This window comes from Typopeltis vanoorti, chromosome 1 (genome assembly GCF_054136105.1).
Source record: "Typopeltis vanoorti isolate ZY-2024b chromosome 1, IOZ_Tvanoo_1.0, whole genome shotgun sequence".
Taxonomy (NCBI): domain Eukaryota; kingdom Metazoa; phylum Arthropoda; class Arachnida; order Uropygi; family Thelyphonidae; genus Typopeltis; species Typopeltis vanoorti.
In genome coordinates, this window is record NC_143549.1 from 136,512,679 (window position 1) to 136,528,880 (window position 16,202).

Sequence of the window (16,202 nt, forward strand, 5' to 3'; positions counted from 1 at the left end):
CACCACTTTCCTTCATAATGTGATACATATAGATAATGAATAACAGAGGGGATAATGTACATCCTTGTCTCATGCCAGATTTAACATTAAACCATCTTCCTGTACTTCCTTCAATTCTAACTGCTGACTTACAAATCAAATAAAGACTAAGTGTTGCTTGATATAATGCCCCATTGACACCATGTAACTAGCGTTTTGAATAGCTTCTCTCTTGGCACCTTGTCATATGCCTTTTCCAGATCTACAAAACTTAAATACAGATCTTTGTTATATTCCCATGTTTTCTCAACTATATGTCAGAAAGTGAAAATCTGATCCTGTCAACCTCTATTTGGCCTGAATTCAGCTTGTTCTTCACCAAGCTTGTCTTACACAATCCTTCTCAACCGTTTCTCAGGTATACTTCCATAGATCTTACCAGGAACACTCAGTAGAGAAATACCTCTGTAATTCTCTCATTCAGTTTTATTTCTCTTTTTATATATTGGTACTCTGAGAGCTCTACTCCAATAATCTGGAATTCGTCCTGTCCAGGCCTTTTGAACTATGCAGTGCAGCTACCGTAAGACTTTTATACCTCCATACTTGAGCATTTCTGGTTGAATATCATCTACTCGTGCTGCCTTTCCACATTTCAGGCTTTTGATGGCTTTTTCTACTTCAATATGGATATGTATTTCTGACTGGGGGTGCTTAAGGGTCAAAGCTGTATAACTGAGAGGAGACCTCCACATAGCCTTTAAAGGAATGCGGAGAACCGACCAGGGCTTCTGACCTAATGTCCAATCCTCACCTTCTCATGGTGCACCCTGTTGGGTATCTACTTGGATACTGAATGAACGAGGATGGGCTAGCAATTTGGGATTCAGCCGACCAAATTGTATTCTTATTGGTTAAACCAAAATAAAAAATGATGGTACAACATGACAAAATTTCATGCCGGCTGGGGCATCGCCCGGTTAAACAAGGCCACCGTTGTTTTAGCCAGGGAACCAGGGCGAACAGCGAAAAGTCAGCTACTGGAACAAATCTGAAAACACACCCCAACTCAACATCACCAGAGATAAAGATCAGTACTATCAGCGTAAGAAGCCTGAATGGCAAAGAAATGGAGCTAGCTGAGGAATTAGATAAGTACCAGATCGACATAATAGGGGTGACTGAAACAAAAATGACCAAAACTGGTGAGATCTTTCTGAGCAATAAATACAAAATGTTATATTCAGGCAATGACAATCAAGGAAAAGAAGGAGTAGCCATAGTATTCAACAAAAATAAGCATCTAATCTTCTTGAATGGCAGTAAGTCTTAAGTAGAGTAATGTGGCAAATATGAGAATGGGGAAATGGACGATGAGACTTATTTGTGCCTATGGTCCCACAGAAGGTTCTACTAAGGTAGAAGTGGAGGAATTTTTTGATGCTTTAGAAAAAGCAACTGACACAATGAAAAAGGAAAAGTTGGTTCTTGTTGGGGATTTAAATAGCAGAGTAGGAAATGATTGTGAGACATACAAAAATATTTTGGGAAAATTTGAAGAAAAGAGCAAAGCTAATAATAATGGCAAATATTTGTTGGATTTCTGCTCAGGACATGGACTGGTTATTACTAACACCATGTTCCAACATAAAAATGTGCACAAATTCACATGGAGAGAAGAGGCTAGGAATAAGAAAAGGCTCATTGACTATGTTATTGTTGATAGTGATGTTTTCTCCCTGGTGCAGGACACCAGAGTGTACAGAGGATTTGAAATTGGAAGCGATCACTATTTAGTCTTGAGCAGGATAAAATTGAATTTCATATTGAAAAGATTAACATGTAAGAAAGTTTTAAAGCGAATAAAAGCTGAGCAGCTCTCAGATGTCAACTGTAGACTAAAACACAGAAAGATTATTGAAAAGAAAATGAAAGAGTTTGAGAACAGGAATCAAACCTTGGAGATTCAGTGGCAAACTCTGAAGAAAACATTGATTGATTCTGCCAGAGGCGTGTGGTGAGGTTGTATGCAAGAATAAAAAAAAATCAGAACTCCCTGGTGGACACAGGAAGTTAAAGAGGCAGTGAAGGAAAAGAAGAAAGCATATCAAAAGTTCCTGGCAAATAAGTCAGCTTTTACTCTTACAGAATACAGAGACAAATGTAAGAAAGCTAAACAGTGTGTAAAACTAGCTAAACAAAAGTCATGGGAGGACTTTGGCAAGAATATAGAAAATAAATATCAAGAAGGTGGCAAAATATTCTGGAGGTTGTTGTAGAAGCTTAGGAATGGAGGAAAGAGTGCTGTAAAAGGAGTTAGAGATGATGAAGGTGACATGAAAACAGGAGAAAAAGATATCCTTGAAGTATGGAGTAATTATTTTGAAAAACTGCTAAATGAAACAAGCAGTGATGACAGCACAGTGGTAAAAAAACACTGACCAGGCATGCAGTCAGGAATACATATCCATACTTGAATTAGAAAAAGCCAAAGGCTTGAAATGTGGAAAGGCAGCAGGAGTAGATGATATTCGACCAGAAATGCTGAAGTATGGTGGTATAAGAGTCTTACAGTGGCTGCACTGCATAGTTCAGAAAGCCTGAACAGAGAGACTAATTCCCAATGATTGGAGTAGAGCTCTCATAGTACCCATATATAAAAAGGGAAATAAAACTGAATGTGAGAATTACAGAGGTATTTCCCTACTGAGTGTTCCTGGCAAGATCTATGCAAGTATACTTGAGAAACGATTGAGAAGAATTGTGGAAGAAAAGCTTGGTGAAGAACAAGCTGGATTCAGGCCAAGTAGAGGCTGTCAGGATCAGATCTTCACTTTACGACTAATAGTCGAGAAAGCATGGGAATATAATAAAGATCTATATTAAGTTTTGTTGATTTGGAGAAGGCATATGACAAGGTGCCAAGAGAGAAGCTATTCAATACGCTGCAGTTATATGGTGTCAATGGGGCATTATATCAAGCAATACTTGGTCTTTATTTGAGTTGTAAGTCCGCAGTTAGAATTGAAGGAAGTACAGGAAGATGGTTTAATATTAAAAATTAAAAAACTGGAAACTGGTATTAAAAATTATATCGAAATTGGAGATGTTAATGTCAGCTCTTTGCTTTATCCGGATGATGTTATACTTCTAAATAAATCCGCTACAAGTCTGCAAGATTCTCTGACTAAATTGAATAGCTGTTGTAATAGATATGATATGAAGGTCAGCAATAAAAAGACAAAGACAATGAAAATATGCAGAATCATTGAAAATGTCAACTGTGTTGTGAATGGAGAACCTGTGGAACAAGTAAAACATTTAAGCTACTTAGGCACGAATTTTTACTGAAGATGGTAAATTAAATACAGAAATAGACAACAGAATCAACAAAGCTGGTATGGTAGGAAGTCAACTGAATAAATTTATATGGAATAAGAGAGAAATTAGTCAAAACACTAAATTAGCTGTATACAAGACCGTGTTCAAACCAGTTTTAACTTATGGATCTGAGAGCTGGGTCAGAAGTAAAACACTTGACCAAAGACTAGAGACCACAGATATGAGAGTCCTGAGAAAGATTATAGGCATGAACAGATGGCATCAATGGCAATATCATATTAAAAACGAGGATATTAGGAAAGAACTTGACATTGTCAGCATCCAGGAATGCATTAGCAGAGCTAATCTCAGGTGGTATGGTCATTTAAATAGAATGGGAGAGAAAAGATTAGCAAAACAAGTGTTCTCTGCCAGGTTGGCAGTAAAACGACCCAGAGGAAGACCAAGATATAGGTGGATTGATACGGCACAAAGTGCCTTAGACAATAGAAATATAAGATCTCATAATGTTGGAGTCTTGACAAGTAACAGACTGATTTGGAGGAAAATTGTAGATAGGAAGTTAGTAATAATGTAATTTTTTTCATGTAGTACTATCATATCCTATACACCCCTTGAGGGTACATGGCAGGAATTTGATTATGATGATGATGATTTCTGACTGCATGCCTGGTCAGTGCTTTTTACCACTGTGCTCTCATCACTGCTTGTTTCATTTAGCAGTTTTTCAAAGGAATTAATTTATACTTCAAGGATATCTTTTTCTCCTGTTTTCATGTCACCTTTATCATCTCTAATTCATTTTATTACATCCTTTTGGTCACCTTTAAAAATATTTACAATTATTTTTCCCACTAAAACTTCAGAAGCTAGAAGATGAATTTTAATTTTTATAGCAGACTGAATGGGTTCTTGACTTTTTACTGTAATTTCATTCCATTAGATTGCAAAAAGAAATTAGGTGTTTTTTCCTCCTGAGTGGAATGGTGGTCAATGGTGGAATGGTTCAGGAAAACAAACATCTTTTTGTTGAAAAAGCGAAGCTAAATATGCATTGTAGCAATTGAACCTCACATTTTTGTTTAGTTTCTCTCTCTCTCTTTCATGAAATTTCTCTTTTTTTAATTGAAAAATCTGACTGAAAGCATTTGTTACCCCTGAGAGAGGTCTTTTTTTTCCTTGCATTACACATGCTGCATTTCTTCAAGCTAACTGCTCTTCAAATGTGCAAATCAAAATTTCCCACTGCAGTCAGTTAAATAGTGGTGAACAGCACCAGCAGTTATCATGAAGAATGTTCTAACACTCTTCAGGGGGAGGGTGTGGGCATTTTAATTATTTTTCACAAAAATCTTAGCATACATTTATGTATTTGTTACTTTATAACCAGTGATGATCATAACTGCTTTTACACCCTTGTGACATCATATATTGTGCACCTCACTGTTTTTATAAAAAATTTTCAATATGGTTTTTTTTTTTTTTTCTTTTTTTTTTCTTTTTTTTTTTTTTTTCAGATTGCTTAGAATTGAAGATATATTTTTCCTGTAAAGATAAAATAATAATTGAAATTGACATATAACAAGGATGATTATTGAAATTGTTTTCCATATATCAAAAGTATATATAATTTTTATTTTTCAATCCTTGTTAAAGGAGATAAAGGTGCATTTTGTGGAAATAAAATTGTGGAGGAAGGTGAAGAATGCGATTGTGGATATGATACCAAAGAGTGTATTGAAGTATGCTGTTATCCACGAGATGTTGATGAGTTTTTAAAAGCAGGTGAAGATGCAAAAGCCTGTAAATTAAGACCCTTTAAAAAATGCAGGTAAGTTTTTCTTGCATATAAAATTAATAGATTGTATATGTAAATGATGGGATGTCACTTTTATAGATGTCTTAACTTAAAGTCTGTAATGGTTTTGAATATGATGAAAAACTTTATTCTGAAATAAGGTACATGTGACACATATTAAAATTAGTTCAATCCTCTATCCAAGTGTGAGCAAACAAAGTTTGCGCCTGAAAGTATTTTCAGGTGGTGCAACACCAGGGAAACTCGCTACAAAGGTGGAGCAAGCTACCAACAATCCTATCTCAGTATCTCCTATAATGCAAAACACATCTCCTTGCAGATATGTCTAATGTTATGCATTAAGGGAAGGGCCACTACCCAGACTAGTTTTGACCTTTATTGAGGTCTCTTCAGTGGGAGCCAGGCCCAAGTGGAGATACCAGGCAGAAGCATTAGCAGGTCATCTCTACCTATAGGAGTTGCCAAATGGTGTGCCACCCTTTTTTAATAAATTACTCTGGATTTAGAGAAAGATGTTGAAAGTGTATTTTTCACTTGGTTTGCATTATAGGAGATACTGAGATAGGAGTGTTGGTAGCTTGCTCCACCTTTGCAAGGAGAGCCCTGGTGTTGTACCACCTTACCCCAGTCCTGAAGATACTTTCAGGCACAAACTTTGTTTGCTCACACTTGGATAAAGGATTAAACTAATTTTATTATACTCTAACCAAGTGAAAAATAAACTTTTCACTTGGTGAAAAGTTTATTTTTCACTTGATAAATGTATATGTATATACATTTATCAAGATAAATGTTTATACATTTATCCCACAATGGCATAAGACCTTACCCTGACTTAGAAATGATGTTAACACACTTAATACTTGGTCACATTCCTCTCAGGATAGTGCATTTTCATGTCTTGTTATAAGGTAACAAGGTAACAAGACACTTGCACAGTGTCTTGTTACCTTATTTTGTGAATTGTTCTAGTATATATGTGTTTCTTTTTATTTTTAATTTCCGCAGTTGTCTTCATCAGATGAATGCCAGAAGTATCAGAAATAAAGGAGAGAGGTTATTGGCATTGGTCAGCTCGAGTTGGCCAAAAATTATAGGCATCAATGAAACCTGGTTGACAGGAAACGATATAGTAACAGGGATAGAATGTGAAGGGTATTGTATTTTTAGGGAGGATAGAGGGAATTGGACAAGAAAGTGGAATATTGCTGATAACTGAACAACTTCAACCAACAAAATTAAAAAATAAAAAGGATTTTAGGTTTTGGGGGAGATGGCTTGTTTGAGGTTATTTGATGTGAGATAGCTGCCAATAGGACAAAATATATTGTTGATTGTCACTATATATATAAAATATATATAGTGACAATATATAAAATATATTGTCACTATATAAAAATGTATCCATAACCAAGGTAGACTCTGACTCCAATTGGAGAGAATAACTGACTATGCAGTCTTATTTATTCTGGGAGGTTGTTAAACATGTGGAGTTCTCTGTCAAGAAAGGGTTTGTTAAACTATAAAGCTTGTAATAATAACAAGCTTGGGAAGCATCTTGGAGCAATGCCATGTTGCGAGGAACTACAAGGGGAAAAATATCAGTAGTGTATGGGAAGTGGTCAGAGATTGTTTGATAGAAGCAGTATCAGACTTAATACTCACAGTCAGGAGGATAAACCAAATGAGGGTCAAGTGGATGAGTAGAGATATAAAGCAAGAGCCTCAAAAAAATAAAATTTGGAGGGAATATAAAGAGAAAGGTGATCAGCATATTCATGAGCAGGGCAAAGTGCAATCAAGAAAGGTGGCTAGTATGGTAAGAAAGGCCAAATTAGATTATGAGAGAAAATTAGTTAAGTTGGCCAAAGTAGATCCAAAAGAGTTTTTTCATTATATACCAAGTAAGAGGGAAAATGACTATGATAGGATGACTTTGATCAATGCTGATGGTAAGAAGGTGACCAAGGCTAAAGAAATAGTCGAGTTGTCTGAGTGTTCATTTTGCAGTAGTTAATGTGGCAGTGAAAATTAAGGTAGATGAATGGGATGTGCTCAGCATACTGAAAAATATCAGTGTGAATACAGCAGTGGAACTGGATGTCATGTCAGCCTGTGTGCTACATGAATATGCAAGAGAATTGGCATTGCCTCTGTGAAGAAGTTCAGTGTAAGTCTCAGCTCTGGCAAATTCCAGGGGAGCTGAAAGAGGGTAAGACAGTTCCATATCATAAGGTGGCTCAAAGACAGAAGTAGCACACTACAGACCAATTAATATATCAGGAGTGGTTGTTAAAGTATAGGAAAAGTTGATTAAAGGTAAAACCCAACAGTTCGTGAATAGGGATATGATGCTCTGTAGTGGGCAGCATGGCTTTATAAAGGATGGGTCCTGTCACTGTCTTAGTAATTTATTCACATTTTACAATAAAGCGATAGTGGAATTGGATCGAGTAAATGGCTAAACGATGATACTGTTGGAATTTGCAAAGGCATTTGACAGAATACCATGTGGAAAACTATTACAAAAGTTGGAACAAATAGGAATGAATATGAAGCTAGTAGCATTGATTGTGGGAATGGCTGACACACAGGCACCAGAGAGTAGTATATGCCAGAGTGGAATCTAGAATGAAGATGATTAGTGGAGTGCCTCAGGGTTCTGTACTAGGACCATGGCCCTTGTATTTGTATATTAATGATATGGGGAAAGATTTAAGGGGAGGGTTCAGTTGTATGCTGATGATGAAAAACTGGGGAGGATAGTAATGGATAATGGTGATGTAGACATCCTGCAGGGTAATTTAAATAAATTGGCATTGCATGCAAAGGATAATGATTGTCGATTTAATGTTGAAAAATATAGAGTTATGCACGTTGGGATGAAAAGGTTACATATCACGTTGATGGTACTTGATTGCAGGAAGCTGGAGGAACTTAGGTTTACGTAATGGTGGACAGAGAGTTGAAGTTCAGAGGACATATTACAAAAGTTGGTGAAATAGCTCAAAGGATTACTTGAATGTTTTTCAACAAGAATATATACTAACAAGTAAAGATAGAGAAGTTATTATCTTCTTTATAAGGCTATGATTCAGCCATAGCCTTAGAGGATAATAATTTCCTCTAAGGTAACCAGAAGCAACCGGGTTTTTTGGAGATCAAGAGGTTGTTGCAAGGATTCAGAGACAAGTGACCAAGCTGATGACAGGTCTGTAGAATGTTCACTATAATGATGGGTTCAGGGCATGTAAGTTGCAAGATTTCATTGATGGGTAGAAGAGAAGGGGACCTGATAGGTTTACAAGTTAAAGGAGTTCTGTGGGATTGACACAAGGAAATTTTTGACAATTAGAAAGAGAAATGGGTAATCACTCTTGGAGGTTGTATAGGAGTGTATTGGTGGGGGCGTACAGATTATTTTTTTTTTACATGGAGACTGGTGAGTGATTGGAATGGATTGCCAGAATTGGTTGTGAGTGGCCTGACAGTGAATGAATTTGGGGGGAAGCATGATAGGTATTATGTGTATAAAGGTTATTTTGGTTTCTCACAGTGATTCTTCTGACTCCATGGAGATACCCAAATAATAATAATTATTATTATTATTGCATGATCTATTAGTGACTACAGGCTTATGTTCTCCCACATTCTTTGAAGGCTTTATTTTGAGGTCTCCTCCAAATTATCCAGCTTTGACCCTTAAGGGACCCCATAATAGTGTTCTGCTATCATAGTCCTGTACACCCGTTGATCCATATCAGGAATTTGATAATGAGCTATTTAATTGCTCATTCATACTTTCAGTATGGAATTGGTTGCTCACAAAATGAGTTACATTTTCTGTCTATTAACTTTCCCTATCGCATACTATGAAAAATCAATAATTATTATCATCATCATCTGAGACCTCCAGGAGGTCAAGGACTCATCGAGGGAGGCTATAAATCACCCAAACCAGCTGTCATACCTTCCCTTAAGCGTGTGGGAAGGCTTATGTGTGCATCATACATGTTGATTATTTTTAACAGTATAGATGAGAACACAGACTGATAAGAAAATAACTATTTATTAACTTATTGCTGATATTTCGTTGGTATTCTATCCAGCATTTTCAGAGCACAAAAACAGTTTATCACAGTACATGAGACAGCCACAATCTGGTACAACAGTGGGACTAGTTTGAACAATTATAACGTTCAACACAAAGACTAAAGTCCTAATTAGGTGTCATCTGTGTTGAAAAAAAAAATAATAAATAAAAAATAAAAACAGAGAGAGGGATAAAGCAGGTATTAGTTTGGTCTTAAGATGACTGTCTTCCCAAATCTTTGGCAAATTTATACAGCCATACTTGTTGAGGTTTGGAGTATAGCCAGCACCCAAAAATCCACTTTATAATAGCTAGAACTAATGACTGTCTGTCCTTCATGGACACATTAATCACACGTCTTCCAGATGGTTCCTTATCATTCTCCATTTATAGAAAACCCACACATACAGGGAGATATTTACACAATCACACCATCATCCATCTGAATAATATGGTATTCTAAAAACACTGACCCATAGAGCTAGAGTGATTTGTTCTGATGACAGTGCCCTCACTGTTGAACTCAGTCACTTACATCACACCTTCTTGGCCAGTGGCTATAATCCCCATAAGATAGGCAAAATACTAAATGCTCCCAAGAAATCCCCCCCCCCACTGTCTACCACAGAAGACTAAAACAAAACAATCACTGTCCCATACATTAAAGGCACATCTGAAAAGATATCTAGGGTGCTTAACAAACACCAACTACACACACACTCCATATTTAAACTGTATGTGAAATTGGCAACTCTCATCCATTCACCCAAGGACAGCATCTCACCTTTATCACATCCAGGAGTCTACAAAGTGCTCTGTTCATGTCATCGAGCCTACTATGGACAGACTGGAAGAATTGTGGACATCTGCCTCAGTGAACATAAAAAATATATCTGGCACTGTTGCTATGGCAAGTCAAGTCTAGCAAACCATGCTCTAAGATACCCTTGCACACAGGATCAATTGGAAAAACAAAAGTGCTGCACAGAATTTTTACAAGTCAGAGAGGTTGTTCCTGGAATCAACAGAAGCCTTGAAACATACTCCAAACCTCAACTGGTATGCCTATATAAATTTGCCGAAGATTTGGGAGACAGTCATCTTAAGACCAAACTAATACCTGCTTTATCTCCCTCTCTCTTTTTTTTTTTTTTTTCAACATAGATGGCACCTAATTAGGACTTTAGCCTTTGTGTTTTATGTTACAATTGTTTAAACTAGTCCCATTGTTATACTGGATTTTTGGTTTTCTCACATACTGTGACAAACTGTTTTGTACTCTGAAGATGTTGGAGAGAATACCAACGAAAAATCTGCAATAAGTTAATAAATTGTTATTTTCTTACCAGTCTGTGTTCTCATCTATAACATTCAAAATAATCAATACCTTCCCTTAAATTCATTCAAACTCACTAGATGCACTCACTGCCCTGTGAGAGAAAAACCTATCTCTTACCCTTTTCTTGATTATGAACAAACTTTACTTCGATGGATGCCCTCCCCCCTTAGTGTGTTCTCTCCCCATCTTCCATATAACAAAATTTCATCAGATGATATCTTGTGACACCCATTCAAAAGTTTATAGACCTCTATCATATCAATAGTAGATTATTTACATTAAAACAAAGTTAATTTAGTTTCTTTATGCAAATTGAGCTGTGTCAGTATTTCTTTGAGTAGGTCATCACCATCAGATGTAGAAAGTTTTACTGCTGAGTTACAAAGTATTATATTGTTATACTTGACAAAAAAAAAGTTGTATATAAGGTGTCTTCATAACTAGTTTACTTGTCTGTAGAACAGGTTGTTGAGTTCATATTGTTTGCCTCAATATCCAGTAATGCAGAAACATTATGGGAAGGCTCACTACCAAGACTGGTATTGACCTTTAATGAGATCTACCAGTTGGGCCAGACCTGGGAAGATATCAAATATAAATCAATCCAGATTAAAGAATTATACTAATACAAATTTTGTAATATTAATTAAAGATGAAAGATGTTATTTATTTGTAAAATAAATGATAACGAAGGATCAAAGTCCATTAACAACAACTTTGGATAAATTGTATAGCCGACGGCAAATTGCTTGCGTGCGAATGGCACGTGCACAGTGTTTTCCGTGAAGACGCGGCACGCATACGAAGTATTCCAGGAAGATAGGAATGAAAATAGGAGCCGGGCCCAAAAAAGAAAGCTTTGGGTGAAAGAGGGTGCTAGAGATACGAGGTATAAAATGGCTTTGTCCTCCCCGTTCAGGGCTTTTTAGGTTTTTTCATCTGGAGTTGCTGGAAAGTTTTTGGTGGAGTCGGGAAGAGTTCCAGTTCGAGATCTAGTCGATAGCAGGCAGCTATTCTCTGCTGTCGGTTCGCGATGTTGGGCAGAAAGAATAGATGAAGAAATATTAGGTACTCTTCCAAGTAAGCCTGAAGAAACTGGCTGCCACATACATCCACGTGGATCGATTCAATCCATGCTGTTTCCAGTCGAGAACGCGTTGAAAGGACAGAACAATGAAGGCCAAACCTAGCCCATGAGTAAATCACCAAGGACGAGATTGAACATTCGGAGGGAAGTTATAACGAAAGGATAGATGGAATAAGTTACAGGAATGTGGTAATGTAAAACCCTTTTATAATTTCTTTGTTAAGAAAGAACGGAATATTGTGTTATGGAAGAAACGATGTTAGATTATAAAACTCTAAACTTGTAGGAAGGACTATAGTGAGATTTAGATACCAGTGTCTAGAATCTATAGGCTGTTTCCTTAATATTTGTCTGAATGAGTAGTAGTTAATTTGCTATAAGTAATGATCTATAGAATTATTGATGTGAATGTTTTAAGAATATGTGTAAGATAGTAAAGATATTTAAAGGATGCTAGCTAGAATTTTGTAGTGAAATGAGCCTATTCTTAGATGTGATATGTGAATTACAGTTGTTATGTCTAATCTTATAACTTGGAATAACTCTATTCCTATTTAGTGTTTTTTATTGTAAATGTGTAATCTTTGGAATCTAATAAATGTATCTTGATTATCTTAACTTGTTTTGTGCCTTGATTTGAATCCAGTGCACCACTTGCTAACATTTGAATCTGAGTGGGAGTGAATTATATGACAGAGACCATGACCGCAAACTAAAGCATTATACGAGAGATAGATAAGATTGAGATAAAAAATAACTAATAGATTGATTTACATAGTATCAATCTGGTTACTCCTTGGATAGGTGAATAGTTCAGTTGAAGGAGAATAGTATTTTCTGGGGGTTACTCCTTGGTTAAGAGGAATTTCTGACCTAGGGATTTGGCTGGCGCAGCTTCATCAAATAAATATTGCCAGAACCTGAATAGGAGGTAACTCCAGACCGGCATTGCTGAGGATCGGACTCTATTCATAAGTCTAACTTTTGTCAATTTATTTAATATACTTAATCTTTCTAAGAATCGGCCAAATTGTGTGAATAGATTTAACTGTGAATGAGGTAAGTGAAATAAGTCGGAGAGCACAATAAAGAATAAAATTTAAAGAAAAGAATCGATATGACAGTGTTTTTTTTACATAAAAGTAGAGTTATGTATCACCGTATTATTAAATACTCTAATCAGAGATAATTGTAGAAAAGGTTTGCGCGCGTGTGTGTGTGTGTGTATTAGCCACTGTAGCGCAATTGGAAGAATAGTGGAGCATTGCGCCCTTTGATTGGAAAAGACCTGGGTTCGATTCTTATCGTGACGAGAGGAATCCTTACATGGGCTTTTTCAGTTGAAGGTGAAAAAGCTGATCTCATTCAGTGGTAGCAGGATTTCTTCTCCCAGAAACTCAGGTTTTTCATCCCTCATGCAGACAAATAGGCCTTTGGGGGACACACAATTTACAGACAAAAAATACTGTTGGTGATGATGGGCAGTAGATGGCGTTGATGGTAGTAGTGGAGAAGATGAGATATATTTAGCAAAGTAGAGTAGTGTGCCCTCCCATGATGAGTCCTTGAACTCCCTGGAGGTGTCATGTAATAATAATAATAATATAGAGGCTATTGATTTGCCTCATAATGTCTGACCTTCATTTAGGTCAGACTTTATGGGAAGATACTGAGGCAACTGAAGTTAAGTCAATAGACAACCTCTGTGTACTGTACTAGTCATGAAGATTTTTCATGTCCAAACTTAAGTTTTGGTAAAGGATAAAAATAACATAATTTGTCAAGCATAATAGACTTCATAACACAGCAGTAAAACATTATACAGTTATCTCTGATCTGTAGTTTTTAGTATGGAGATATACCACTTAACCTGCTGGGTTTAGTGCTCAGTGAAATGTTGAAAGTGGTCCTGGTAGTTCCTGCAAAAACTTTGATTGGGTGAAGAATTAAAACAAGATTATAATTTCCTATTAAATATATTATTATTACTTTTACAGCTATTATAGCCTGTTTTTGTTTAGGAGTGTCCCTTATTTTAAATACATTGGCTTTTTTTTTTTTTTTACTCAAGAAAATTTTTAGGGCATTATAAGTGTATTTTAAAGGAAAATATAGCAAAATAAATGAGAAAGAAAATTTTGTACATACCTTGTTTAGATGCTAGGATGACTTCATTCTCTATATTTCTGCTGTAGGCTGTTAAAAAGGGAAGAACGTTTGGGGAAGTGTTTTACGCAAATAGTTTCAGAGGAATAAGATGGGAATTTTCCTAGAAATAATACCTATACCTATATTATTATTACTACATGATACCGCCAGGGAGTCCAAAGACTCATCGAGGGAGAGCACCTACTCTACAACTTTTTGTCTCCACCAACTGCAACCAACCACCATCTACACCAACTCCATCTACTGCCAAACACCACCACTAGTATTTTCACAGACAACAACAAACATCCATGCCCACGGCAGGTTTTGAACCCACAGCCTCTTGACTGGAGAGCAGACACGCTAACCACTTGGCCAGCTAGGCTGGCAATATAATATCCAACACCATTAAATGCCTAATGTATACCATCAAGTGGTGTTGCCTTGGGATGTTAGTACTTCATTTCAGAAATGGGTTGACAGTGAATCTCTGCTTTGCAATGATCAACATGGGTTTGCTAAGGGAAGGTCATGTTTTAGCAACTTGCTCACATTCTATAACAATGTTACCATTGAACTAGACAAGGGGAAGGGATATTCCATGATACTTTTGGATTTTGCTAAGGCTTTTGACAGAATACAGCATGGCAGACTGTTGGAGAACATAAATTGGAGAATATGGGTTTGGATTATAGAATATTAGCATGGATAAGAGAATGGCTAACTGACAGATATAAAGTGATATACAGTGGATGTGAGTCTGCAAGATATGAGGTAACCAGTGGTGTACCACAAGGATCAGTGCTTGGTCCACTGTTATTCAATCTGTATGTTAATGATATTGGGATGGATTTACAGTTATACAGCTATTTGCTGATGATGCAAAGATAGGGTAATCAGGAATGCTGCTGATATACAGTACTTGCAGAATGATTTGAATAGGCTGGAATTTTGGGCATGGGAAAATGGATGTTAGTAAATATAAAGTCATTCACTTTGGCATGATTAGATATCCAATGTTGTATTATATTGTTGGGATTATGCTATAAGAAACTGATTAGGCTAGGGATCTTGTTGTGTTAATAGATAGGAAGTGAAAGTTCAGGGGTTATGTAGCAAAGATTGCAAATACAACTCAAAAGATAATTACAATGTTGAAATGAGCATTGACATGTAACGATAAGGATGTCATTTTGCCTCTTTATAAGGCCTTGATAAGACGTCACTTGGACTATTGTGTGCAGGTCTGGTTTCTGTTGTGATTCTGATATAGTAGAGAGCATCAAAGGAGAGTGTTAAAAATGATATCAGGATTGTGGGATACTGATTATGAAGACAAATTGAGAATTTGTAAACTGCAGACACTAGCAAACAGGAGAAAGAGTGGGTGATATGATTGCGATTTACAAACTTCTGAAAGGGTCATACATGATTTTAGTTGATGGAATTTTTCAATTTATGGAGGATGGGGAAAGACAAGAGGGCATCTATGGAAGCTGAGAATGAATGCCACTAAGAAGGGGGGTGAGGACTAGATTCTTCTCTCGCAGGGTGGCGCATGATTGGAATGGATTGCCATTGGATGTTGTGAGTGCAGGCAGTGTGAATGAAGTCAAGAATAAGTATGATAGCTGGTGCAAGTAGATATGGCCTCTCTCGATGAATCTCTGACTCCCTGGAGGTCTCTCTTAATAATAATTATTATTATTTCCATTATTATTAACCTGTTATTTATTAGGATGCCAGTATTAAGTCTTATACTTCAGTCTTTGAGAATATTTCTAACAGCAAACCACCTAGATCTCGGTTTCCTATTTGCCATCAATTTTACTAACTTTTTCTCTCCTTTTCTCTTTCTTTCTCTCTCTCTCTGATTAGATCTCCTCACACATTGCTGAATTCCAGTAATGTCAAGTTTCTTCTGGATTCTTCATTTTTTATATGATTCTTTCATTTCTACTTCTTCCCTAATTTTTCTCAGAATTTCATATATGTTGTGTCTGGTGCCTCATCTGTTTTACTTCTAATCCAACCCTCAGATCAGTAAGTTAAAATTTGTTTGAACACTGTCTTGTATACTACCACAAGTAGGTATTTCTTCAAATTAATCATATACTAAATACATAGTCTGATTTATTTATATTTGTTTTTATTGGCAATACTTGCCTATGGAAGGTTGGAGATTTAGTATGATGGTTAGGCTAAATGTTAGATAATCTGGAAATTGTGTCCTGGTCATCAAGCATGTTACTTTTCCACACTTCATTTATACAAAGTCAGTGGCCAAGTTACAGGATTAAAATCTACTCACTTATAGAGCTTAATCTGATATCATTTATTGCCATTTATGTATGACTTTCATTTTGAAAGCTTGCAATGAACTAAATTTGTCAAT

At 36.4% G+C, this 16,202-nt stretch overlaps 1 protein-coding gene across 1 annotated transcript in view; it reads left to right on the forward strand.

Moving 5' to 3' along the window:
- The window catches only part of kuz (zinc-dependent metalloprotease kuz), a 258,645-nt gene that overhangs the window by 165,186 nt on the left and 77,257 nt on the right, over nt 1-16,202 (forward strand). Inside the window, exon 9 of the mRNA XM_090399403.1 lies at nt 4,978-5,152. Coding sequence (XP_090255529.1) covers nt 4,978-5,152 — 175 coding nt within the window. The remainder of the gene's footprint in view (nt 1-4,977; nt 5,153-16,202) is intronic.